General features: G+C 32.8%; 1 protein-coding gene across 2 annotated transcripts in view; it reads left to right on the top strand.

Moving 5' to 3' along the window:
- The window catches only part of SLC12A2 (solute carrier family 12 member 2), a 105,013-nt gene extending 80,828 nt beyond the window's left edge, over window positions 1-24,185 (top strand). Inside the window, exons 18-27 of one of the 2 annotated variants that reach the window (XM_081501847.1) lie at window positions 4,106-4,212; window positions 7,380-7,459; window positions 9,722-9,847; window positions 12,552-12,599; window positions 14,005-14,127; window positions 15,634-15,745; window positions 16,959-17,045; window positions 18,293-18,428; window positions 18,738-18,805; window positions 21,318-24,185. In XM_081501847.1, the coding sequence (XP_081357973.1) occupies window positions 4,106-4,212; window positions 7,380-7,459; window positions 9,722-9,847; window positions 12,552-12,599; window positions 14,005-14,127; window positions 15,634-15,745; window positions 16,959-17,045; window positions 18,293-18,428; window positions 18,738-18,805; window positions 21,318-21,453 (1,023 nt within the window). In that variant the 3' untranslated portion in view covers window positions 21,454-24,185. The remainder of the gene's footprint in view (window positions 1-4,105; window positions 4,213-7,379; window positions 7,460-9,721; window positions 9,848-12,551; window positions 12,600-14,004; window positions 14,128-15,633; window positions 15,746-16,958; window positions 17,046-18,292; window positions 18,429-18,737; window positions 18,806-21,317) is intronic. The other variant, XM_081501849.1, reaches the window with a different exon arrangement.
- Window positions 24,186-25,331: the final 1,146 nt, after the last annotated feature.

The raw sequence follows: 25,331 nt of genomic DNA, 5'->3' as shown, positions 1-25,331 counted from the left end.
TTCTCATTTTTTTCATTTCTTTGTCATTTTGTTTATCAGGTTACTAATTATATTCATAAGCATTTATTTAGAGACTCACTATTTTAAGAGGTAGTCTTGTCAATTGTTTGCTTATGGAGCCCTTTGGCAGTAAGACATTAACACTGCTAACTTTTTTTTTTTTTAAGGCAGGAGCCACTTGATTGTTAACTGAGTTTGAAACAGTCATTTTAAATTAGTAGAAAATTCTTGTTTTTACTGAAAATTCCTATTACATCATGATGCCCTTTAAATCATGGATCTCATTCAGTCTTAGTGTAGCTATAATTACCTTTTTTCCTGGGCAAAACTAGCCTACAATTATCCTATAATGTATACTGAGTGTTTCTAAAACCTTTCCTCTTCTTCATCAGCTACATTTTGAGTAAAAAGCAATTTTTAAAAAAATTTTCTAAAGTAGGTCAAAATAACTTAATATTGCCAATAAGAATATTTAAAACTAAATTATACCCATGTCCTGTAGCTCCTTTCCATATATGTATATAAAATGCCGTAATATTAATTAAATAATGATTTAAAACCAGCACTATTAACTCAACCTTTTAAAAACAAACCATCCAAAACATGAAGCCAAAACTATAATTTTTATCAGTGATTCTTAAAGTAATACAAATCTCATGTCAGTATTTAACTGGATAACCATGATATTTGGAAATGTTTTCACTCAATAGCCGAAGACATACTATTGGGAAAACAGCTGTTCTTTCTGCCGCACTAAAAGCAGTTACAATGATACAAAGAAAAATATTATAAAAAACTAAATGGATTTCTTGTCAGCAAATTCTGGTGGAAGATATGCAAAAAAAATTGCTAACGATTCAAAGAAATGACAGAGGGAGAATATCTTGATTGAAACTAAAGATATTTGTAATAAGCTTCAGATGATTGCATTTTGCTAAATCAGTTTCAATTACTGAAGTTCACAAAGAACTTATTTTCTCTGAGCCAAAAGAAATATGTTCTAGAGAAGACATATTTTCAGTAATGTTATTTCTTTAAAATACAGGATGTTTATGGAAACATAAAATATTACTCCTAACTAAATAGCTACTTTGATTATAATTTACAAAGGATTTAGAATGACTGATAGATGTGAAATTTCTTTCCACAATCATTCAAGGGAAAGTTATTACGGTAATGAAGTTGAAAGCAGAAGTGCACAGAATACCTCAGGATGTTACTGTTAACGTTATACAAATAGAACCTTTTAATAAGATTGTGCAAAAGTTTGTGATGAGAAAAGGAATAACTCTGACAGTATTTTGTATCATCAAGAAGTTACCAGTCATCTTATAGCTTAGTTCTTTAAAAAAAAAACAAAACTATAAAACTTGAAGATACTTCTTGGTTTTCTTACCAGAAAAGCAAAAGAAAATTATGCTGTGTAGTTGGTGGCCACCTTGCTACCTAACAGTTTTAAAAACCAAAATAAGTATTTTTTATCTGTCTCCTAAGGGTAAATAGTTGTTTATAATTCTGAGTTTAAAAAAAATCTTATTTTTTGAAACTTGTGCATGAATAGAACATTTTGGAAATGACTGTGAACTTTACATGGGTAGGCTTATTGCTTTTGTTCCCCAGTTATCCAGTCTTTAGGACAGTGGCACATGGTCAGCTCTTGATAAGTACTTGAATTAATCTTTAACCAAAAATGATTTAGGTATATATCACCTATAAAAACTTAAGTGTGACCTCACAGCACATAAAAACTTAATTCAAGGTGGATCTAAGATTCACAGGTAAGGGTAAAACCATAAAGCTCTCCAAAGAAAACATGGAGGGGTAAATCTTCATGATCTTGAATTTGACAACATATTCTTAGATATGGCACCAAATGCACAAGTGGCAAAACCAAACAAGTTTGACCTCATCACAACTAAAAACTTTTGTGCATCCAAGGTCATTATCAAGAAAAAAAATAAATTTAATTTAATTAAATTAAAAAAAGAAAGTAGAAAGACAACCTACAGGATGGAAGAAAACGTTCTCACATTGTATATATGATAAGTCCTAATATCCAAAATGTATATAAAATTCCAAAGAAACAAAAAGACAACTCAATTTAAAAAGGGGCAAAGAACTTGAATAAACATTTCTCCAAAGATATAAAGGTAACTAATGAACACATTAAAAAATGCTCAGTATCATTAGTCATTCAGTTCAGTTCAGTCACTCAGTCGTGTCCGACTCTTTGTGACCCCATGGACTGCAGCGTGCCAGGCCTCCCTGTCCATCAAAACTCCCAAACTCATGTCCATTGAGTCGGCAATGCCATCCAATCATCTCATCCTCTGTTGTCCCCTTCTCCTCCCGCCTTCAATCTTTCCCAGCATCAGGGGAGTCAGTTTCAAATGAGTCAGTTCTACACATCAGGTGTCCAAAGTATTGAAGTTTCAGCTTCAACATCAGTCCTTCCAATGAACACTCAGGACTGATCTCCTTTAGGATGGACTGGTTGGATCTCCTTGCAGTCCAAGGGACTCTCAAGAGTCTTCTCCAACACCACAGTTCAAAAACATCAATTCTTCAGCACTCAGCTTTCTTTATAGTCCAGCTCTCACATCCATACATGACTACTGGGAAAACCATAGCCTTGACTAGATGGACCTTTGTTGCCAAAGTAATGTCCCTGCTTTTTAATATGCTGTCTAGGTTGGTCATAACTTTCCTTCCAAGGAGTAAGTGTCTTTTAATTTCATTGCTGCAATCACCATCTGCAGTGATTTTGGAGCCCAAGAAAATAAAGTCTCTCACTGTTTCCATTGTTTCCCCATCTATTTGCCATGAAGTGATGGGACTGGATGCCATGATTTTAGTTTTCTGAATGTTGAGCTTTAAGCCAACTTTTTCACTCTCCTCTTTCACTTTGATCAAGAGGCTCTTTAGTTCTTCACTTGGGCAATGCAAAATCAAAGCTACAGTGTGAGATACCATTTTATACTACTAGCTTGTATGTAATTAGGTAAACAAACAAGAAATAACAAGTGTTGCATTGCTGGTGAGAGTGTGAAATGATGCAGCTGCTGTGGGAAACAGTTTGGTGGTTACTCAAAAGGTTAAACAAGGAATTAACTTTTATCCAACAATTTTACTCCTAGTCATATACCCAAAGAAATTAAAAGCGGGGAGTCAAAAAGATGTTTTTAGGCCAGTGTTTGTTTCAGCATTACAGTAACCAAAATGTAAAAACAACCTAATTATTGTATCAACATATGAATGGATAAACAAAATATTGTAAATACATAGAATGGAATATTATTCAGCCATAAAAAGGAGAGTAGTTCTAATAGATGCTGTAACATGGATGAACCTAGAAGACAGTATGCTAAATGAAATAAGCCAGGGCCTGGAAGGAGGAAAAAATGGGTAGTTATTAGTGTTTAGAGAATTTCTATTTAGGGTGATGAGAAAGTTTTTTGGAAATAGATAGTGGCGTTGGTTGTACAACATTGTGAGTGTGATTAATGCCATTGAACTGTGCATTTTAAAATGGCTAAAGTGGCAAACTATTTTATTTATCTTTTATGTGTACCCAACCTTGGGAATAGGATTTTCAATGTGTTTTAAAATATTATAAAAGAAGAAATTAATTGGATTTGGGGGCATATTTGTTAAGCACGTTGAATTGCAACTCTGCACGAAGTTGTGAGAACAGTTGATGGAATTCTAAACTGTAGCCAACAATGCATGTCTTCAATTTGGACTTCTGATCAGGTTTTAATGGCTGTTATCAAAATATATATAATTGTTATGATTTTTATGAAGGGTTAAGTATATTCCATCATCTTTCTCTCACTAAAATCAAAAATATTTGTCATAAAAGTAGAAAAAGTTTAATTTAGAACTTTTCAGCTGTTTAATTTTATCTTCTATTTTTATATGTTTAATCATAAGTAATATGATTTATATAGTATATGTAATTTAATATGCTTGTATTGCTCAAGAATTTTTACTGATAAGAGTACACAATTTTAAAATGTTTGGAGTCTGTCCATTAGGATATTGTCATTTAAAAACCATTTTGTGAATAGTATGTCTTTAAAGTTGTATTTTTTCTGTGTTTTAGGCTGCTGGTCTTGGGCGTATGAAACCAAACACACTTGTCCTTGGATTTAAGAAAGATTGGTTGCAAGCAGATATGAGGGATGTAGATATGTATATAAACTTATTTCAGTAAGTATCCTTTTAATTCAGTAATTTAGTTGATTCAGAAAGTACTGATTTTGAAAGCTTGCACTGGTTTTTGAAGTCTGTTCTTACATTGTCTCTTCTAGTGAAAGGATAAGAATGAAAATAATCAATTGGAAATTATTTCCATTTCCTTTTTTAAGTGCACTTAATATGTTTGCTTTTCCACACCTTTGAGTTTACTGTTCACTTTTCAGTGGTATTGCCAATGAAGTTTATAAGATAGCTTAGTTTTGATTTACATCAATTTACAGGTTGTCTAATGAGTTCTTATCCTTTTGTTACTTTGTCTTTCTGATATTACTCTAGCCATGTTGTTATTAATTTTTGCATATGTATCTGTTTAATTTAATATATTATAAATATGTTTTGGAACTGATTTAATAAAAAGAATAAAATTTCTTTTTATTTTGTCAGATTTGTTTTTAAGCTTGAAAAGTACTTTCTTTTTCTATAATAGTACTCCTAGTATTTATTTAGCAAATCTCTTTGTCTCGTCCACATGAGCATAAGGATTCCCCCTCCCTACATCATAGTTGATTGAAGGGTAGCTTCTTGTCATAGCTCCTGATGAAATAGAACAGTTCACTAAGTATTTCTTCATAAAAAATTTCATTTTAAAGAAAAATTTGTATCCGGCAAAATAACTCTTAAGATCAGTTTCACATCCTATTTCTCTGTGAATTTTTGTCTGTTTATCCTTAACTAACCGGAGCTATTTCCCTTCCCAGAGCTCCTATTGTGTCTATTGATAGAACCATATAATAATTTGCCTGTGTCACATATAATACTTTTGTTTTTGTAGCTGCCTTGAAACATTTTTGTGGAAGTACCCAGATCTTATGCTTTATTTTTATAGATCTCTTTGTATTGATTAGTAAAATATGCCATAGATAAGATTTCGCAAGTAGTGGTTTTAGTAAAATTCAAGCTCTGCTGGTTTGTCAGAAGTTGTGACTGCTCTTTGGGTTTGTTACTTGTTTATAAACAGCATTTCATTCTCCCTTTCTTATTCTGTGGTCTGTACTTTGTATACATGGGGATCAGGCAAAGAAGGACACTATGAAGGAAATAATCCATCATGTGGGCCTTGAGCCAGGGAGTATGCTTTTTTTCCTTTGAAGATGTAAGACCAGTGAGATGGAGTAGTTATCCTAGAAGACAGAAAAAGGGACATTTTTGCAAATTATCATTCATTATTTGCTGTGTTTGTAATAATGGGAGCACTGAAAGAAGGGAGTCTTATCTGACACTGATCTTGCAGGAATTGAAGTGAATGTTTGCTCTGAAAGTCAGGTATTATGTGTCAGGCAGCAGTTTAAAAATAGGTCAAATATTGCTCTCTGGTTTCTGGAACTATAGAAGTTGATGGCTGCTTGAAAGCAGAGATTCTGCTTACTCTTTTATCTTGAGACACTTATGTTCTGGCTGTGATTTGAAATACCTGGAAGAGTTGAGGTATACTTTATTTACTATGTATGTATTAACAGTATGGAGGGTCTGAAACTGCAAATCAATTTCTATAGCCTAAAGAAATTATATAGATTATAGAAATTTCTTTATGTTATAGCAAAAACATTTAGCTGTTTTAATCTGAAGTAAACGTAGGGCTATAGTCCCTGAATTTTCTTAAAGGAAATTGATTTTGGTTCAATTACTTTATTAACTATTTAAAAAAATACTTATAGTTATTTCTTTTCTAATAATTAATTAGATCTTTGACAGTAGAGCTGAGAATGTCTATTAATTTTTTCTCCAGTGAGTCTCTTTTGACCTTGTTTAAAATTCAACCAAGGAGAAATGAAGTCGAATTTGTCTCCCTGTGATTTAAAACAACAATGACAAAAGACCTTTTACAATGACATATTTATCAATAGGAGCAAAAATTTGATCATTTTATTAGTTTTGTTATGTCTAGCTATAGGTTACCATATAATTTTTATATGCGTATTATAAATATTGATTACTTGTGTAATTAAAGATACTAACTAGAGAAAAGCCTGCTGCCATTGGGCTTCCCTCATAGCTCAGTTGGCAAAGAACCTGCCTGCAATGCGGAAGATCCTGGTTCGATTCCTGGGTTGCGAAGGTGCCCTGGAGAATGGATAGGCTACCCACTCCAGTATTCTTGGGCTTCCCTTGTGGCTCAGCTGGTAAAGAATCCGCCTGCAATGCAGGAGACCTGGGTTCGATCCCTGGGTTGGGAAGATCCCCTGGAGAAGGGAAAGGCTACCCACTCCAGTATTCTGGCAATGCAGGAGACCTGGGTTTGATCCCTGGGTTGGGAAGATTCCCTGGAGAAGGGAAAGGCCACCCACTCCAGTATTCTGGCCTGGAGAATTCCATGGACTGTATTGTCCATGGGGTCGCAAAGAGTCAGACACGACTGAGTGACTTTCACTTTCACTCCAGGGAACAATCAGTTTTGCAATTGGAAATTTTTTCAGTAGCTCTAACAGCTTAGGTCTACATGATTTATAATGTTAACAAAGTTTTCAGAATTTAAGTCTGGTTTTAGAGTTGTCTTAGAGGTTTTAATGTATTTTACCTATATATAAGATGCTCCTGTTTTTGTTTTTAAAAAATTAAAAGGGCATATCAAATACATGTCTGCAAAGGCATATATAATCTTAGGACCACTTTTTAAACCAGTTTTGTAAAAATTTTTAAATTACTTGAAAAATACCCTTCTTCTTTCATAAGTGGTAAGGGATCCCTTCATACTACACAACCTGGTCTCATTCTCAGAACCTGTCTTCTTTGCCTTCACGTATTTCTCTTGGCTTTAAATGTATAAGCCTAAATTATATATGGTGAGATTACTGAAAGTTTTTTTTTTCCCCCATAATTTTAGTTTGTTTCTGATAGATAAAACTATAGTTACTGCTTTAAACCACTACTGTAGGTAAAATGTCAATACTATAAAGAGCTATACTTAAGTAGATTTTAGAGGTATTACAGAAAAAGGGGATGGGAAATGGTATAGGTTTTGAAAGTAGCATATGATATCACCATAATTTTCAAAGCATATTTGAAAAATCAGATATTTAAACCTGAAAGTAATTTTAGAGATTGACAACTATTGGCTTCATTTTATAGAGGAGACTGAAATTTTTGTGATTTAAAAAATTGCTATTTTTTTCATGTTACAGTGATGCTTTTGATATACAATATGGAGTAGTAGTTATTCGCCTACAGGAAGGTCTGGATATATCTCATCTTCAAGGACAAGGTAAATCTTGTTTGAGATAAGATATATATATATCTTAATATATACTTAAGATATACTCTTAAGTATATCTTAAGAATAGAAATTACTTTGTTAGAAAAACATCCTTCAATACTTTTAATATTTACCCATATACTTATTGTTTGTCATTTAAAGATCTGTTTGGCACCACCAGAGTTTGTCTTTTCTCTTTGTACCAATCTGGATAAAAGCTAGTAATTATTAATAGAATACAATTCAAATTGTAAGTTTAAGAGAAACAAATGTTAGCTATGATTGTAGTTTGGCCAGATTTATAAAAATACATGATAAATAAAATAATCAGAGGAAAACATTTTAGACATTTTCATGTTTATGAAAAGTATACTTTGTACATATTATTAATGAAAGGCATATTATTAATGAAAGACTCTTTCTTCAGAGAAGACCCTATAAATATTTTTTAAACTTTCTCATTTTGAAATAATTATGGATTTACAAAAATGTGTGTACCCTTCATCCACTTTCCCCTAATGGTAACATCTTATATTCCATTTTATCTTCAGTTCAACATCAAAACCAGGATATTAACATTGGGACAATTTGCATACCTTACTCAGATTTCACCACTTTTATATACACATGTGTGCACACAAGCACATGTACAGTTCTGGTTTCACTTGTCATGTTTGTTTCATGTAAGATACAGAGCTGTTCCATCACCACAAAGATCTCTCTTGTACAACTGCTTTATACCTTCTATCATATTCTTTCCTTAGTCTTTAACCCTTGACACCCTAATCTCCTCTCAAGCTGTATAATTTTTCAAGCATTAAAATTTTTTAAGCATTAAAAATTTTTTTCATTAAACTTAAAACCTGTTAAAGTATACTTAGCATTTTTACCAACTTTATAAAAACTATGGAAAATTCCATACCCTCTAATGCTTTCCTGGGTAGTTTAAAAAATACTATAATCTTAAGAAAATTTGCATACCTAATATTTACCCTTATCAATTAATTAACGAGGTCATCAAAATTAGCTAAGCCTAAATAGCTGAGAGCCATGTAATGAACTTTTGTCATCTGTTTATGTATTTAAACTGTTTTAATCCTCCCACTCCCCCCACCATTTTAAGGGTATTGTGCAGTTCTGAAAGGAATGCTTTGAGGTCTTTATCCATGTAACACAAAAGTATGACCTGCTGAAAATGCATTTTCTTACTCTGGAATAGGCCTTGCAAAATACTACTTTCATTCTCTCTTGCTCTCACAGTAATTTTGGTTTAGGATACCTGTTAACTGTGCATAATTATTACTAGTGTTCCCTTTCACTCTCAAAAATATCAGTTTGGCTAATAAATTATATATTCAAGTGTTAATAATCATTATGAGGATTGTTTTGAAACCCTTGTTATTCATCATTAAGATTTGGAAACAGGAATTTGCTTTAGCACAGGGCTTAAAAGCACAAGCTGTGGAGTCAGATATGCTTTAATAATTTCCAGCCTTTTTTCTCTTAGTAGTTTTGTAGCCAGGCCAAATTTGCTGACTTCTAAGCCTCAGTTTTCTCATCTTTATTCATAGGATTATTGTGAAGATTAAATAGGAGATACTGACTGATATCCTCTTAGCACAGTGCTGGCACCTAGGCTTATATACTTCCTATTTTTATTTCTCCTAATGCATGCATATCAGTGGTGAGGACTATGGATAATCCTCAATTTCATATCATGTTTGTCTTTATGATAAATATTTTTATCGTGGAAGCTAAATGTTTGCTAACCCTTTCCTGAAAAGCAGAAAATGAAAAACTTTAAAAATAAAGAGAGAGCACGTTTACCATGAGCTAAGGAAAAAACTCTATCCCTTAGTTTTAGTTCTATAGTCATGGGTGTAAGTTTTCACTGTTGTCTATCATCTTATATGTACATCAACATTTGTCACACTCTACATTTTTTTACATGTGTAAATGACTTTGAAATTAGAGTCGATTCACATTTTATACATCACTCTTTGTCTACCATATTATGTTCTGTAAAACTCATTTCTGATTTCTCATCACCTAATTAAAATGTCTGACAGTTGTGGCCAAATATAATTTAGTTGAATGATCATTTCAAAATGGATTATCACATTCATTTATATAAGAAATAATTTATTATGAACTCACCATTATCTCATAATAAACTTTGCTTAAAATTGTCATTAAATTGATGTTACACCGTGATGCCCTCTTTGATTGAAAAAGATGTAGAAAACATTTTGAATACTTTTATGTCTACAGAAGAATTACTGTCATCGCAAGAGAAATCTCCTGGTGTAAAGGATGTGGTACTAAGTGTGGAGTATAGTAAAAAATCAGATTTAGATACTTCTAAACCATCCAGTGAGAAATCCATTACACATAAAGGTAATTTTTATTAAACAAGAAATTTTATTAATGGTTTAATGTTAGAAGAAATGGTTTTTACTATATGGCATGTCTCTCAAAGTAACTAGTTTTCAAATATGTACTGTTCATTTCTACTTGCTCAGGTGAAAGTTATGCCTTTCAAAAATGGCTCCAAATAATTAATTATTTTTAAGGAATTGAGTAGCTCATAGAATAGAAACCATGCTAGTTAATTAAATCCTAATATGCTCTTGTATTTTTTGTTTATATTTAATTTTAATTTGAAGCATAGGTTAAAGCTGAGTTTGGAAAGAAACTTGGTAGTTTTTGAGTAATGTGTACATAGTATATGATAACACTGAAAGGAATGAGGCTTATAAGATTAGTTTATCTGATTTTTTTTGGTTAATCAAGATATTTTAATATCAGAAGTTTTGTTTATGTACTGAGAGACCCAGAATATTTATATATCTGCTGTACCTAGTATTGTTCAGGTAGAACAGTGTAATAAAAAATCAGTTTAATCTCCTCCCAAGAAGTGAGCTATTTATGTTTAGTTGCTGAACCCTGAGTCATAAGTATAGACATAAATACCCCTGGTGGCTAAGCCAGGGTTTAAGCCACCAAAAACCCTTCCAAATCTCCTGAGACTTCAGGGTAATTTCATCCATAAATCTCTGTCATGTCTATGAGAAGGAAAAAGGAATGACTTCCAAATCTTACTCTCCCACCCTCACTCTCCTACCTCTGTTCAGTCTAGTATCTCCATCTGTCCTACTCCCAGCTGACATGCAACAAGAAAAATCTGCACTGTAAATCATCAAACCATATCATACTTTTGATTCCTATAAAATAATTACCATTCTTTTTCTGAAATTGATTACCATGGAAATTTGATAACCTAACTCTGAAATCTCTTCTAGATCATTTAGAAGCATTAATGCTGCTTTTTCCTTCCTCCTTATTTGTTTGCTTAGAGTAGTGATAGTTCAAAGTTCAGTTGCGACCCATTTTCCGTATCAGTTCTTTGCTGGCCTTTTTTTTTTCTATTTCACCTCAAAATTCTATAAACTGATCCTGCTAACTCTTAAACGTTCCTGCATTTATTTTTAGTTTATGGTATACATTCTTTCATTTTCTCTTACTTTTTTGTTGTTGTTCCCCTTTTCTCTTGCCTCAAAACAGATCTTTTCTTTATGGGAATCTGTTAGGAATTAATAGGTGAAGCTATGACAGGAGAAGTAATATTTATCAGTCATCTACTGTTCCTCTCACACTGTAGTAGTTATCCTTACATTAGCTCATTAATGTGTGTCACAATCTTATGAAGTCATTATTTTTATAGAGTAGGGAACTAGGTCAGTATATTTCGGCTCATCTTTTTCTTTTAAAAATGTAAATGCCTTTAAAATTAGTTTAAATCACTTTTAAGTGTCAGTATTTTCTTCACATTTCTGAGCTGTTTGAAATGAATACAGAATGTCCATAGTTATGTTTTTTATTACTGTTAAAGATAGATAATATCAAACATCTGCTTTATAAGAACAGTATATTTAATATTATAAAATTAGATGTAATAATTGAAATGTTTCTTATTCCATAACAGGCATAAAAATTAGCATTCAAAAATAGCATACATTTTATTTTGTTAGCTTTCTATTTAGCTAATTATTTTCAGAATTACGTAGAAAATGTAGAAAAGTTTATATAAAAAGCCTGCAGAATTATAAACATTCTGTTAATTGTTTTTATATTTCGTATGTCTATCTTATTGAGGCCTTCAGTATGCAGAGGGACAAAAAGATTACCCTTTGAATACATGTTTAATGATAGGCACTGAGCTCAGTGCATTAATGCTTGCAATATAACAACCTTAAGACGGAGGTATTGTTCAATCTTTTAACAAATGAGGAAAGTGAGGCATTAAGTAATTAGCTCAGGGTCACACCACTAGAAAAAGGTTTAGAGGTAATCTTGGAATGCTGGGAGTCTGACTCAAGAGCCCGTCACTATAGTGTACTCTTTCCTGTCCAGGTTGGAAGTTTCATGTGTCTTTAACAAATAGTACAGCTTATATTAAGAAAAAAAGTTTAGGTTAAGAAAAATATCAATCCCGGGAAATATTTATAGATATATAAATATAAGTGGACTGGTATATGCTACATATATGCATACACACACACACACACATATATATGTATATACACATTTTATGTATTTGAAAAATCACTCCTGTATAACCTGGTGTTTTATATAAACCAAAAGACTCTTGTCTTTGATCAAATTCCTTAATATTTCAAGTGGTAATTAATTTTTACAAAAACCAAATATTTGTGCTCCTAAAATTACTTGTCAGCCATTTGCAAATGATGCAGTGGCATGTTTGACTGCAACATCAATTTTTTAATATCATGTTTCTACTCTATAAGCCATAGCAACTGATTTCAAGTTTGCCAGTTTAAAAAAATTCTAAAGTTTTTGCCAGTTTTACAGGAATAAAATTTAGGGGCGGGTGTTACTCAGTAGCCCTATTGGAGGAATCTAATATGTTTACTTTTTCAATCCTGAACACTCAGTGTAGAAGATATCTTCGGTCTTAATTATTTTTCACACTGTTTCTTCATACTATGTTTGCTTATAAATGTGTTCTAGTTACATTTTCATTATTTTATTAATAAAAAGGCAATTAACTTATATTTTGTGTTTCTTAAACATAATCTAGATGAGGAAGAGGATGGCAAGACTCCAACTCAACCACTGTTGAAAAAAGGCAGGCATTTTTCATCATTTTATTTTAATCTCTTTTCTCATACTGTTAATTCTTTAACTTCAATTTTATTATTTTCTTTCTTTACCTTGGTTTTTATTTTCATACAGTTATTTATTAAATGCAGATTAGAAAAATAATGACTGGTCCAAATAAAGCATTAAATCATCCCAGGAAAAGGTGATATATCAAAAACAAATTCTTTTATATCATAGTAGCATTTCAGGAATATTCAAATCCTGAAAGTCAGTGTTTTAATTTTATAATTTAAACTGCATGGTTTAGATGATAAGTAGAGACACTGAAATAGGTTATTTGCAGTGTCACTTGCATTCTTTACCATCAGTTGTACCCAGCCAAGTCCTTAATTTTGATACTAATATATTTCTCATTTCAAAAATTACAATATTTCTCACAGTCCTGCTGCGTTTGGGAGATACAGTCATGTCAACGTACATGAATTTTATGAGAAGGAGATAGAGGTGAGAGTTATGGAGCAGTGTGGTTTGGTAGCCATATTATTTCATCATGCAAAGTCATTCGTCATGTTTGCATACATCATGGCAGCATGAAACGTGAATGATAAGACATTCTTCAGAAGTGATCAGATTTCTTTCTGTGGATTTATGCTTTTAAAATTTGGTATAGGGATTTCATTATAGTCATTTGCTTGCTCACAGTCAGTGCTGATTTTTTCTTCCTTTTTAATTTCTAGGGATATAAATGAGAATTCCCTTGACAAATTGTTCTTTAGACTTGCAGCAAATGGGTGCTCTTCTTGGGAGTTCCCACATTCTTTTTGTAGTTCACAGAAAGATGTGGTGCTTATATGGCTTTAGAATTGGGCCTCACATATTGAGGGGACAAGAGTTAGGTAAAGATGAGGGAGTTTTTCCTTCTTCAGTGAAACAGTGAGAGGTTTTACTGTGATAACTGCATGATTGTATTGATATGTCTCCCACTTCCTTCCGTCTTTTATATTACAGATAAAAACATTTTAAATATTTTTGAGCTTTAAATTATTGAGAAACTAAATTACAAAAGAAATATGTTCATGGAACAGGCATAAACTTACTTTGCCCAGTCAGCCTAAAACAGCTTTTCAAAAGTCAAAAATCTAGCAGTTAAATTTTATTTACTGGTTTTTGTGATTCTCTTTCATTCAGAATGCTTCAAAATATTAGAAATTAGGCAAGGTAGTTTGGATGAGTATAGATATATTTATCTATAACCATTTAAAAGTATCTTTAAATTACAAGCAACTAATTGTGTTGTGAAGGATGCCATGTATATAATTGTCTATGTTATAAACATCTGAATATAAAAAAGTTAGGGAACTATAGGAATTTAGCAAGATATACTTTAACATTACCTCTCTTACATCTTATTTTTCTGCTTAATCCTTCAGAATCCAAAGGCCCTGCTGTGCCTTTAAACGTAGCTGACCAAAAGCTTCTTGAAGCTAGTACACAATTTCAGAAAAAACAGGGAAAGAATACTATTGACGTCTGGTGGCTTTTTGATGATGGAGGTAAGGTTGCTAACCTTTTTTTTTTTTTTTTAACAAGTTAAAATTTTTTGAAGTTGTGGGGGTGTTATTAGGAAATAGCATGTACTCTTTACTCACTGACCCATTCCCATTAGGCCAGCATTCCCCAAAGCATTAGGATTAGTTCCAGAATCAGGCATCACACTTAGTTGTCATATCTCTTCAGTATCCTTTGGTTTGAAAGTTGCTCAGCCCTTCCTTGAGCTTCATGGCTTTAAAATTTTTAAAAAAACATTAGTCCATTTTGTAGAATGTCACTTGATTTGAAGTGCTGTTTAATGATTCATAATAATTAGTTTCAAGTTATGTATTTTGGGTAGAAATATCACAAGAGTGATGCTGTGCCTTCTGTCTGCATCTCATCAGGTGGCTCATGATGTTGATTTGTCTCATCACTGGTGAAAGTAGCTTTGACCTTTGAGTAAGGTGGCTTTCACTATGTTTATATACTGAAAAGCTATTATTGCCGCCTTTTATAATTACAGGTATTTGGGCATGGGCAATTTCTTTGAGACTATGTAAATATTCTATTGTTGCTGTGATTTTTGCCACCATCTTGAGCATCCATTGATATTTCCGCCTGAGTTTATTCTTGCTATTATTGTTGTGGTGTGTATGTGGTTTCCAAATGATGATTTTTCCAATCCCATCATTTCTTCCTTGTTTTTTTATCTGGTGTTTAACTGTAAAGAAGAAGAGCTTTCTCTTCACTTCTATCTGTGTGGACTTAACTATCTGTGTGGACTTAACAGTCTCCAATTTTATTCAATGGGTTAGCATTTTTCATTTTTATAATTTATTTTGATGTCCCTGATTTGACAAGCAGTATCCTCTTTAGGCTAACTTCTGTGTCCATTTGTCATGTCCCGATCATTATTTATTTTATGATAAAATATGATGTTCCAGGCTCAGTTTTGTATTTTACCTGCACCAGCACTTGAATGACCCTTTATCCAAAGAGCCTTGATTCCTTTCAGTGAAGAACTGTATTTAGAAACATAGGTCAGAGCATTAGATATGCCCGTTTCTACTAGGGTGTCACTGCTCCCATGCCCTCTCAGTGGACAGATGTAGGAAACACACACAACACTTATTTGTATATACATGTGTAGATTGAAACCACTTCCATTGCCAACACTGCAGGGTTGGCTCCAGCTTCTCCCTTTTTATGTTTCTCATTGTTGAGAAATATGACTCCCATTAGCTTCAGTGAACATTCTTTTTCTCAGTCCTGATAAAACAAACCTCCCTACCCTGCAAGGCCAGTACCTCATTTTTGACATGGGCCCTGTCTTCACTGGACCTCCCTCCTTATTCAGGTCTGCCAAGTGGATTTTTGACTGAATCATTACAGGCAGGACAGAAAGAAAATGTTTGTTGTATATGGAGGTGTGATAAAGGAGTTTTTAGCAGCTAACTTGAATTAAAAGTTTTTAATTGAGAAATCAATGTTAAATATAAATGACCTGTTATATTTTTATGACTTAGGTTTGACGTTATTGATACCTTATCTTCTGACTACCAAGAAAAAGTGGAAAGATTGTAAGATCAGAGTATTCATTGGTGGAAAAATAAATAGAATAGACCATGACCGAAGAGCGTAAGTCTGTTTTAAACTTATGAGCTTTTATCTAGTAGTATTTCATTATTTCAATATTGGTTTGGCAGGGTGACAATTGACAGTACAGAAAATGTCAGTAATGTTGCTCTGTTCTGTAGTGAAGCTGAAGAGTCTAAAATAAAACTTCATTCTCTTTAATTTAGTCTTAATGTTCAAGTTTAGATACTTGGTTTTACTCACATGTAATGTTTTTAATATGTTGACACTTTAGAACATCTTTAAATACTTGTGGCATAGAAGCATTAATCAGCCTTTTATGAAAAAAATTAACGGTAAAGAGTGCACAAAAGTTACATATTCATATGTATATTATACTTTTCAGACTTCTAGACAACAGAAATGCATGATGGCATTGTCCATTCTCTCTGTCTGTCCTGTTCCATAATTCTAGTTCTGGTTTCAGTGCTTCTCTAAGTTCCCTCTGTCTCATTTCTGACCATTTCATAATACAGTGTACATATTGCTCCCAGTTTCACATTTGGAAAGAAAAGCTTTGATCATATGATGCCTCTGCCCCAGGATTTTTAACTACTTCTCTGTTACATACCATAGAAAGCCTGTGTGACAGTCAGGGCCCTTTATAGTCTGTCTTGTTTCCTTTCTGTCTTTATCTCCTGTTCCCCCCAATATCCCTTATACTTCAGTTTACATCTCTGCACCCACCCCAAACATACATATGATTTCAGACTTTTATTTCTTTGCCTGCTCTCATCTCTCTACTACAAATAGTTCTTCACCAGCCTCCCTTCTGTGTTAAAATAACTCCATTCTTTAAAACCTGGTACTTATTGTCACCTTCCTCATAAGCCTTCCCTGTTTCTTTCTAGTTGTTACAAATAACTGTTTACCAGTTTTTATTGAAATCCATGTACTTACTAATACAAATTAACTAAAATTTAAAAAACTAGGTGCCATTCAAATTTATTTATTGTCTTCCTCTGTCCATTGGATACTAAGGAAAAATTCAGAGAATGTAAAAGAATACAGCACAAGTTTCTACTCAGAGAATTTAGACGTCTACTTTGTGAATGAGTAGTATAAATTAATTCAGATGGATTTTGCTCAGCACCTGATATACTTTTCCTGTAAATCATTCTTTTCCTATAAATCATATGGAGTCAGCCCTAAATAGAAAAAAAGTATTTCTGTTTACAGCCTTCATGTGTCTCAGTGCTGTTCACTTTTGTTCTAGGATGGCTACTTTGCTTAGCAAGTTCCGGATAGACTTCTCTGATATCATGGTCTTAGGAGATATTAATACTAAACCAAAGAAAGAAAAGTAAGTTATTAGATAAATTATTTTGTATAAATTTCTGATTCTTTTATGGATGACCTACTCAGACACTGTAATAGATCATTTAACTTAATTACCTGAGGGGTTTGCCTGCTTTTAGTTACATGTGACGTCAACTTTTTTTTAAGCTAGCAGATAACTGACTGACATTACATATATTGAAGTAAGTCCAAAGGGTTTTCGATAATTAGAGAAAAATTCAATTACTGATTTACAAGTAATTTTTGAAAATCGTTAGTGCCACAGAAATTCTAAGTGGTTCTTTAAATTTCCGTTGTTCATTATGACCACTCAATCCCTATTTCACATGTGTGTTACTTTCCACTATTTTATTACCAAAATGAGGAAAAAAAATCTAAGAATCTGCCTACAGTTACTGCATTTAGGATTTACAAGAGTTAAGCAAAAGTAGATTTCATGGGATATTCTACCGAAAATGGTATATGGAAGTTGTTATATGTATTTATATTACTGTACATAATTTCAGTTACTCTCAGTTTTACGTTAAGCATATGATGAAGTCAGAAAAAAGAATTCATTTTAAGTAGAAAACAGTAAGGTATACCTTGTAAGGTTGTAGTCATGGAGACTGTTTTTTCTCTTATAGAATTATATATACTGGGAGCTTTGTATGAGACTGATATTGAAAAATACAGTTTTCCCATTCATAGGGGGTTAGAATGCTATTCATGTTCTTTCACCATCTTTTGTACTATTAAGTATCTTTGGATCCAGAGCTTAATTCTGCATCTTCTTAAATGTTTAATATCTGCCTTTTCCTCCCTTCAAAATGTTCTAGTACCTTTTCTTACACTGCTTCTATTCAGTGATACTGGAACTGGGAAAGTGATTGAGTGTTTTGAGTAAAGGAGTAACACAATTTGACTTACCTCATGGGTATCATTTTGGCTAATGTGATGAAATTTATTTAGGTTGAGGGAAGTGGGCATAGGAACAGGGACCGATACAAGGAAATCTGCATTAGCAGTTAAAATTGCAGTTCTCTTATTATGACTATGGTTCTAAATTTCTAATCAGTTAGAGAAACTAGTGATTGCTATTTTCAAAATAAATTGCCAGAGTTAGGGTACGGAAGGGAGCACAACAGCTGGAAAACACTAACTTCTGAAGTTATAATTACATTAACTTTTCAAGTTATAATTTAATGTTTAAGATCTTACTGTTAAGTAATTCAACATAGGTTAACTGTCTGTATTCTTTTTTTTTTTAAGTATTGTAGCTTTTGATGAAATGATTGAGCCATACAGACTTCATGAAGATGATAAAGAACAAGATATTGCAGATAAAATGAAAGAAGATGAACCATGGCGAATAACAGATAATGAGCTTGAACTTTATAAGACCAAGGTATTCTTTCTCTCCTGCTTCTTTTTCATTAATCTTCCTTGTGGTTTTTTTTTAGAAAATACCTAAGAAATAAATATCAAGAACTACAGTTGGTTATGAAAAGAACTAGTTGTGTAAACTAAATCTACTTTAAGTTGTACTTATATTTGGATAGTGCAAAGCACTGATTTTTTTTTTTTTTTAAGTTAGGGAACGGATATTTTTATTACACCAAAATTGATTTTGGTTTCTCTTTATCTATAGTTTTATGCACCAGGGAAAATTCCAGTTTTTGAAAAGACTAAGAATGACTGTTATGTTTCATTTCAGACATACCGGCAGATCAGGTTAAATGAATTATTAAAGGAACATTCAAACACAGCTAATATCATTGTCATGTAAGTAATACATATACTAAGATTGTCTTGGGTATTTATTTTATGATAATTCAATTAGGATTCATTTCTTCTACAAAAAAATATATCTATAACCATAATAACTTAGTGGTTATGAGAGAAAAACAAACTTTTTTAATACACTTTGCTTTAAGCACATGAAGAAATCATTTAAGATAGGAAAGATAAACAAAAATATTAACTTTAAGCTTGTATAAATCTAAATAATTCCTTATCATAATAGCTTATTCTGGGGTTTTTTTCCTTTATGCTTTTTCCCACTTTTAAAAAATTCCTTACCTTTGGAAATACCACAGCATAACCATCAACATTTGTCAGGTAACAGGGCTGCAAGTTAAATTTGGTTCTTAGACAGTTTCTTCATAGAAATAATTCCATCAAGTTAGGTTGAGGATTAAATTTAAAACATGGTTCCTATCTGAATTCCCACTCCCAAGTTCCCGCATACAAAATGTCATATAGACACAGTGTCACTCTGGCTTTTCCTTCACTAAGCCAGGTTACCTACATCTTTCTTGAACCCGAATTTCCTAAGTCCTGGAGCCTGGTCCTTATATAGGTAAACAAGGCTCAGATCTCCGAAAACATGTCAAATTATGAAACTAAGTAATACCAAAAGATTGCCATTTTGACTAACAACAAATATTTAGTACACCAGGAAATTTCAGATTTTCTTGATGGTAACCAAGTATCTGTAATGGAAGTCACTAAAACATAGGAATCTAGAGAAAAACACTCTGTGGAGCAACTGGACACACTTTGACTACCTACAAATGAAAATGAAATCTCTGAGATAGGTGCAAGAAATTGAACATTAATATGTAGAATTAATTATGTTTGAATTTCATTCATCCATATGTAGTTACCCCTATCAAAATCCAGATAGAAATATCCCTTTCTCCTAAAACAATTTTAAGGGGAGATCTGAGGTTTAATTTTAGATACTAATTCAGCAATGGCCACAGGACTGGAAAAGGTCAGTTTTCATTCCAATCCCAAAGAAAGGCAGTGCCAAAGAATGTTCAAACTGCCACACAATTGTACTCATTTCACATGCTAGCAAAGTAATGCTCAAAATTCTCCAAGCTAGGCTTCAACAGTATGTGAACCAAGACCTTCCAGGTGATCAAGCTGGATTTAGAAAAGGCAGAGGAACCGGAGATCAAATTGCCAACATCCACTGGATCATTGAAAAAGCAAGAGAATTCCAGAGAAACATCTGCTTCATGGACTACGCTAAAGCATTTAACTGTGTGGATCACAACAAACTGTGGAAAATTCTTCAAGAGATGGGAATACCAGACCACCTTACCTACCTCCTGAGAAACCTGTATGCAGGTTGAGTATCAACCAGACATGGAACAACGGACTGGTTCCAAATTGGGAAAGGAGTGCATCAAGGCTGTATATTGTCACCTTGCTTTTTTAACTTGTATGCAGAGAACATCATGCGAAATGCTGGGCTGGATGAAGCACAAACTGGAATCAAAATTGCCAGGAGAAATATCAGTAACTTCAGATATGCATATGATACCACCCTTATGGCAGAACGCAAAGAGGAACTAAAGAGCCTCTTGATGAAGGTGAAAGAGGAAAGTGGAAAACCTGGCTTAAAACTCAACGTTCAAAAAACTTAAGATCATGGCATCCAGTCCCATCACTTCATGACAAATAGATGGAGAAACAATGGTAACCATGACAGATTTCATTTTCTTGGGCTCCAGAATCACTGCAGATGGTGACTGCAGCCATGAAATTAAAAGATGCTTACTCCTTGGAAGAAAAGCTATGACTAACCTACATAGCATATTAAAAAGCAGAGATATTACTTTGCCGACAAAGATTCATATAGTCAAAGCCATGGCCATGGTTTTTCCAATAGTCATGTATGGATGTGAGAGTTGGACCATAAATAAGGCTAAGCACCGAAGAATTGATGCTTTTGAACTGTGGTGTTGGAGAAGACTCTTGAGAGTCCTTTGGACTGCAAGGAGATCAAATCAGTCAATCCTAAAGAAAATCAATCTGGGATATTCATTGGAAGGCCTGATGGTGAAGCTGAAACTCCAATACTTTGGCCACCTGATGCAAAGAACTGACTCATTAGAAAAGACCCTGGTACTGGGAAAGATTGAAGGCAGGAGGAGAAGGGGATGACAGAGGATGAGATGGTTGGATGGCACCCCTGACTCAACGGATACTAGTTTGAGCAAGGTCTGGAATTTGGTGAAGGACAGGGAAGCAGTACATGGGGTCACAAAGAGTCGGACACAACTGAGCAACTGAACAACAAAAATTTGCTATTCTTAAGATACTTTGTAAGAGATACTTTGTTCAAACTTGAAAAAAAAAAAAAGGGAATATATGGTGTAGTTGTTATAGCATATACTGTAACTACAGTAATTTTTAGTTACTATTACTGTGACTTATAGTTTTTATTATTTTATTCTTAGCTTAAATACATTGTCTAATTCCTGTTGTTTTTTGATACCAGGAGTCTCCCAGTTGCACGAAAAGGTGCTGTGTCTAGTGCTCTCTACATGGCATGGTTAGAAGCTCTATCCAAGGACCTGCCACCCATTCTTCTGGTCCGTGGGAATCATCAGAGTGTCCTTACCTTCTATTCTTAAGTGTTTTATCTGCACAGTGGACAGCCCTCCAGACGGTACTTCAGTGCCTAGTGAAGTAACTATCACTGAAATCTTCAACATCACAATGGCGAACTGTGACTTTTTTTCACTATTTCATTAATTTGAAAGCACACAGGGAAGTTGCTCCATTGATATGTGTATGGAGACTTCAGTTTTAGTCAATTCTGTATTTCAGTCTTAGTGAATGATGATTCCTTGTTGGACTGAAGCTTGTGAGAGTAAAGTTTTTCCTTTGCTACTTGAATAGCAATAAAAATGTGTTATTTTTTGATTGATGAAAGGAGTACAAAAAGCCTTTAGCCTTGAGGTGCCTTCTGAAATTAACCAAATTTCATCCATATATCCTCTTTTATAAATTTGTAGAATGTCAAACTTTGCCTTCAGCTATTTTTATTTCTAATCTTTCCCACCTTAAAATGGACACTGCTTTTCTTTTTCCATTGACCAATTAGTGTTGAGTACTGTATGTTTTCTATTACTTTTGTAAATGTGTTTGTTAGCTATCAAAGGTGAGAATTAGAGTGAGTTAATGAAAATGCAAAGAAAAAAATGAGAACCGAAAAGTGACCCCAAGGTTAGGTTTGCATTAGGATGTATAAATGTAGATCTAGGGGGAAAAAGGCCCAATAAACCTTTTTTTTAAAACCTCTAATTGGCTGTTATTTATATCTTTTTTGATTATTATTTCTTGAAACCTTAGGGGAGGTTGAAGATTTATCCAGTACTTCTATATACCATCCTGAAAAATCACATATTATCATTCTTTAAACAAAGTCTTTAAGATCATTTATATTTATTAGAAGAAAGATCTGTCCTAATTTAGGGTTTTCCTCAAATCTGAGGGACTTTTACAAAATGCTAAAAGATTTTTCTGGTTAAAATTAGACAAAGCATTGTCATTTAATATAATATTTCAATAAATGTATGGAATATCACTATATCATCCTTTTTATAAATCATTAAAATATTTAATGTTTCATCAAATGGTTAAATGGACCACTGGTTTCTTAGTGAAATGTTTTTAGGTTTAATTCATTCAACTGTCAAGTACATAGTCTTAATTAATATACTCAGGTTTGAACAGATTATTCTGGACATTTAAATTTAATCCATTCTTAATACTTTAAAACTTTTGTGTTAAGAAAAACTGCCAGTTTGTGCTTTTGAAAGTCTGTTTTGACATCATAGTCTACTAGTACAATTTGGACAGTGCATATGTACTGTTACTAAAAGCTTTATATGCAATTATTAATGTGAAGTTTTTTGTTTTTTATTCAAGGAAGGATTTCCTAGAAACATTTCAAGGGATTATATGTCTACATATCTGTATGTGTGTGTGTACATGTATATGCATACACATATGCATATGTGTATTTATAATGACACGATGGTTTTTTGCATTTTAAAGTGATCAAGATTTATCATAGTAAATTTTTTGTTTCAGTTATGAGTTCACAGATTGAAAGACAGGTTTCATGGAGAACAAATGTGATCACTGGAAGGGCATGTAACTTCACAGTTATCATTCGATTAGGAAATGGAGAATGTTTCATCTAAAGTACTGTTCAGTGTGTTCACTGGTAAAAGTTTCACTGGTGAAGAATTTATGTAGGTATTCATGAATCTCAATAAAAATCTATAAAATTACTACTGTTGTTCAGTAGTGCAATATCTTTGCTGCATGAGTATGAACTAAGTTAATATCAAAACAGAGATCTGATAGTAATTTTAAATTCAGAATGTTAAGAGAATGAGGTAATTGTTTTCCTAAAAACTTTTTCCTGTGTTATAACTCACACCATTGTACCATTTTTTGGAGGTTTTGTAGTGTTTAAGAGGAAAGACAGCAGAAATGTCATATTCAGTAAACAATATCATGTCTCAACTTTTTAAATGGATAATAGGGCATAACTGAGTGCTGCTATCTTGAAATGTGCACAGGTACACTTACTTTTTCTTTTTTTAAGTTTTTCCCATTCAGGAAAACCTCATTGTGATCTGTACTGCAGGAACCAAATGTCATGCATCATACATATGTGTATAAAGTACATAAAATATATCTAAATATACATAATGGGGGAGGGTAATATTATCTGTGAAATAATGTAAGAAGCTTTTCACTTAAAAAGAAATGCATTACTTTTACTTAACACTAGATACCAGGTCAAATTTTTCAAGGTTGTTTTTGTGCTCTGATAAATTTTAACAATTAATTCTTAGAAATGTTAGCTAGTGTTGAAGCTATTCTACTCTATTTTATTTATGCTGAATTTGATTGTTTTAATGCCAAAAATTTTAAGTTCTAATCATTGGTGAAAACTTGGAAATAAACAGTTATGCAATGGCATATGACCGTTCATTATTTCTCTAGGTAAAAATTCAGTGGGTTTAGAGAATGGTGGTGTTAAGCTGATTATTAACCATTAATTAAATCACGTATTTATTTGTCACATTATTTCATTTGTATTTTAGGTTTTCTTTTACATTCTTTTTTTATGCTTTCTGACATTACATATTTTTAAAGACTATGGAAAAATAATTTAAAGATTTGAGCTCTGGTGGATGTTTACTAAGTTTGAAAATGTAATATTTTGATAATACTGTACTATAACTGTCACACAAATGCTTTTCTAATGTTTTAACGTTGAGTATTGCAGTTGCTGCTTTGTACAGAGGTTACTGCAATAAAGGAAGTGGATTCATTAAAACAATTTAATGTCTATTCATTTTATAAATCTATGTCAACTCTGTGATTTTTACCTCATTTATACAACTTATTTCATGGATGTCTTGAGTTTTTTTAAAATGGCTTTTATCCTAATATTCATGGTTTGGAAAAGTTGTTTGCTATCCTTAAACCTTTGTAGTAATCACTAATTTTCTTGATAGATTGAGCTATATCAGACACAGCTCATTTTGATATTTTGTAAATCATTTAACTTTTCTAATTCTGCTTTATTTGTCTTTTGGTTAAATCATGTGTTTATGAGTGAAGAAAGCAGAATATTAAAATGGATTCACAGTCCCTGAGTATAATCTGATTCATTTCTTGCTAAGATTTTTGGCAAAGTTAATTTACAATTTTACAAAGCATTTTCACTTTACCATTTGAACATTACAGTAGGTGTATTACACGTGCAGGACAGCTGTTTCTCTCCCTTCTACTCTTGAGAAAGTAGCTTGGAGAATTGTAGCGAGTTTCCCAAGATCATGTGATAAATCAACAAAGGATGCTGGTCTAGAGCACAGATCTTTTCATCTTCACGCGTATCACCATTATGCAGTCACTGCTGCCTGATCCATAACTTAATTACTGGTTTAGAATGGTCATTTCCAAACTACTCATACTTATCTGCCCAGGAAGTTTGTGCTCTGGTAATACAAATTACAGTTACAAGTGTATACTGGCCACAGGCAACCTAATAAATCTGAAACAAATGTAAGTGTCCATTGTATGGTCTTTGCTTTTTGCTTATTCCTCACTAAGCTGCTTATTCAAGTTTACTCACTTCTTTGTGGAATAGGAGGGAGGGTTAAGAAAGAATTCAAAGGCAGCTATGATTATGGCATTTACTATCAGAGCATCCAGTGGTTTTCGAAACAGGAATGTAATTAAGTCTTTGAGCTAGCAGAGTTTTTTGTTTTGTTTTTATTTGGGTAATAAAAGATAAAATGCTTGCTTCTGTCTTTGTTTATGTATCAACAGGATGTTTATAGAATTAGAGGAAATAGATGATAGTTTGATGTTTAACTGGGTAAACAAGTAGTTAAAATATCAAAATAATGGTTAAAACAGCATAAGTCTTAGGATGCACTCATCAGAAAGTACTGTTTAGCTAGTTCAGATAGTAGGTACA

Source organism: Giraffa tippelskirchi, chromosome 6 (genome assembly GCF_054371585.1).
Source record: "Giraffa tippelskirchi isolate mGirTip1 chromosome 6, T2T-mGirTip1v1.2.pri, whole genome shotgun sequence".
NCBI lineage: Eukaryota > Metazoa > Chordata > Mammalia > Artiodactyla > Giraffidae > Giraffa > Giraffa tippelskirchi.
This window is presented reverse-complemented; position numbering and strand designations above follow the sequence as displayed.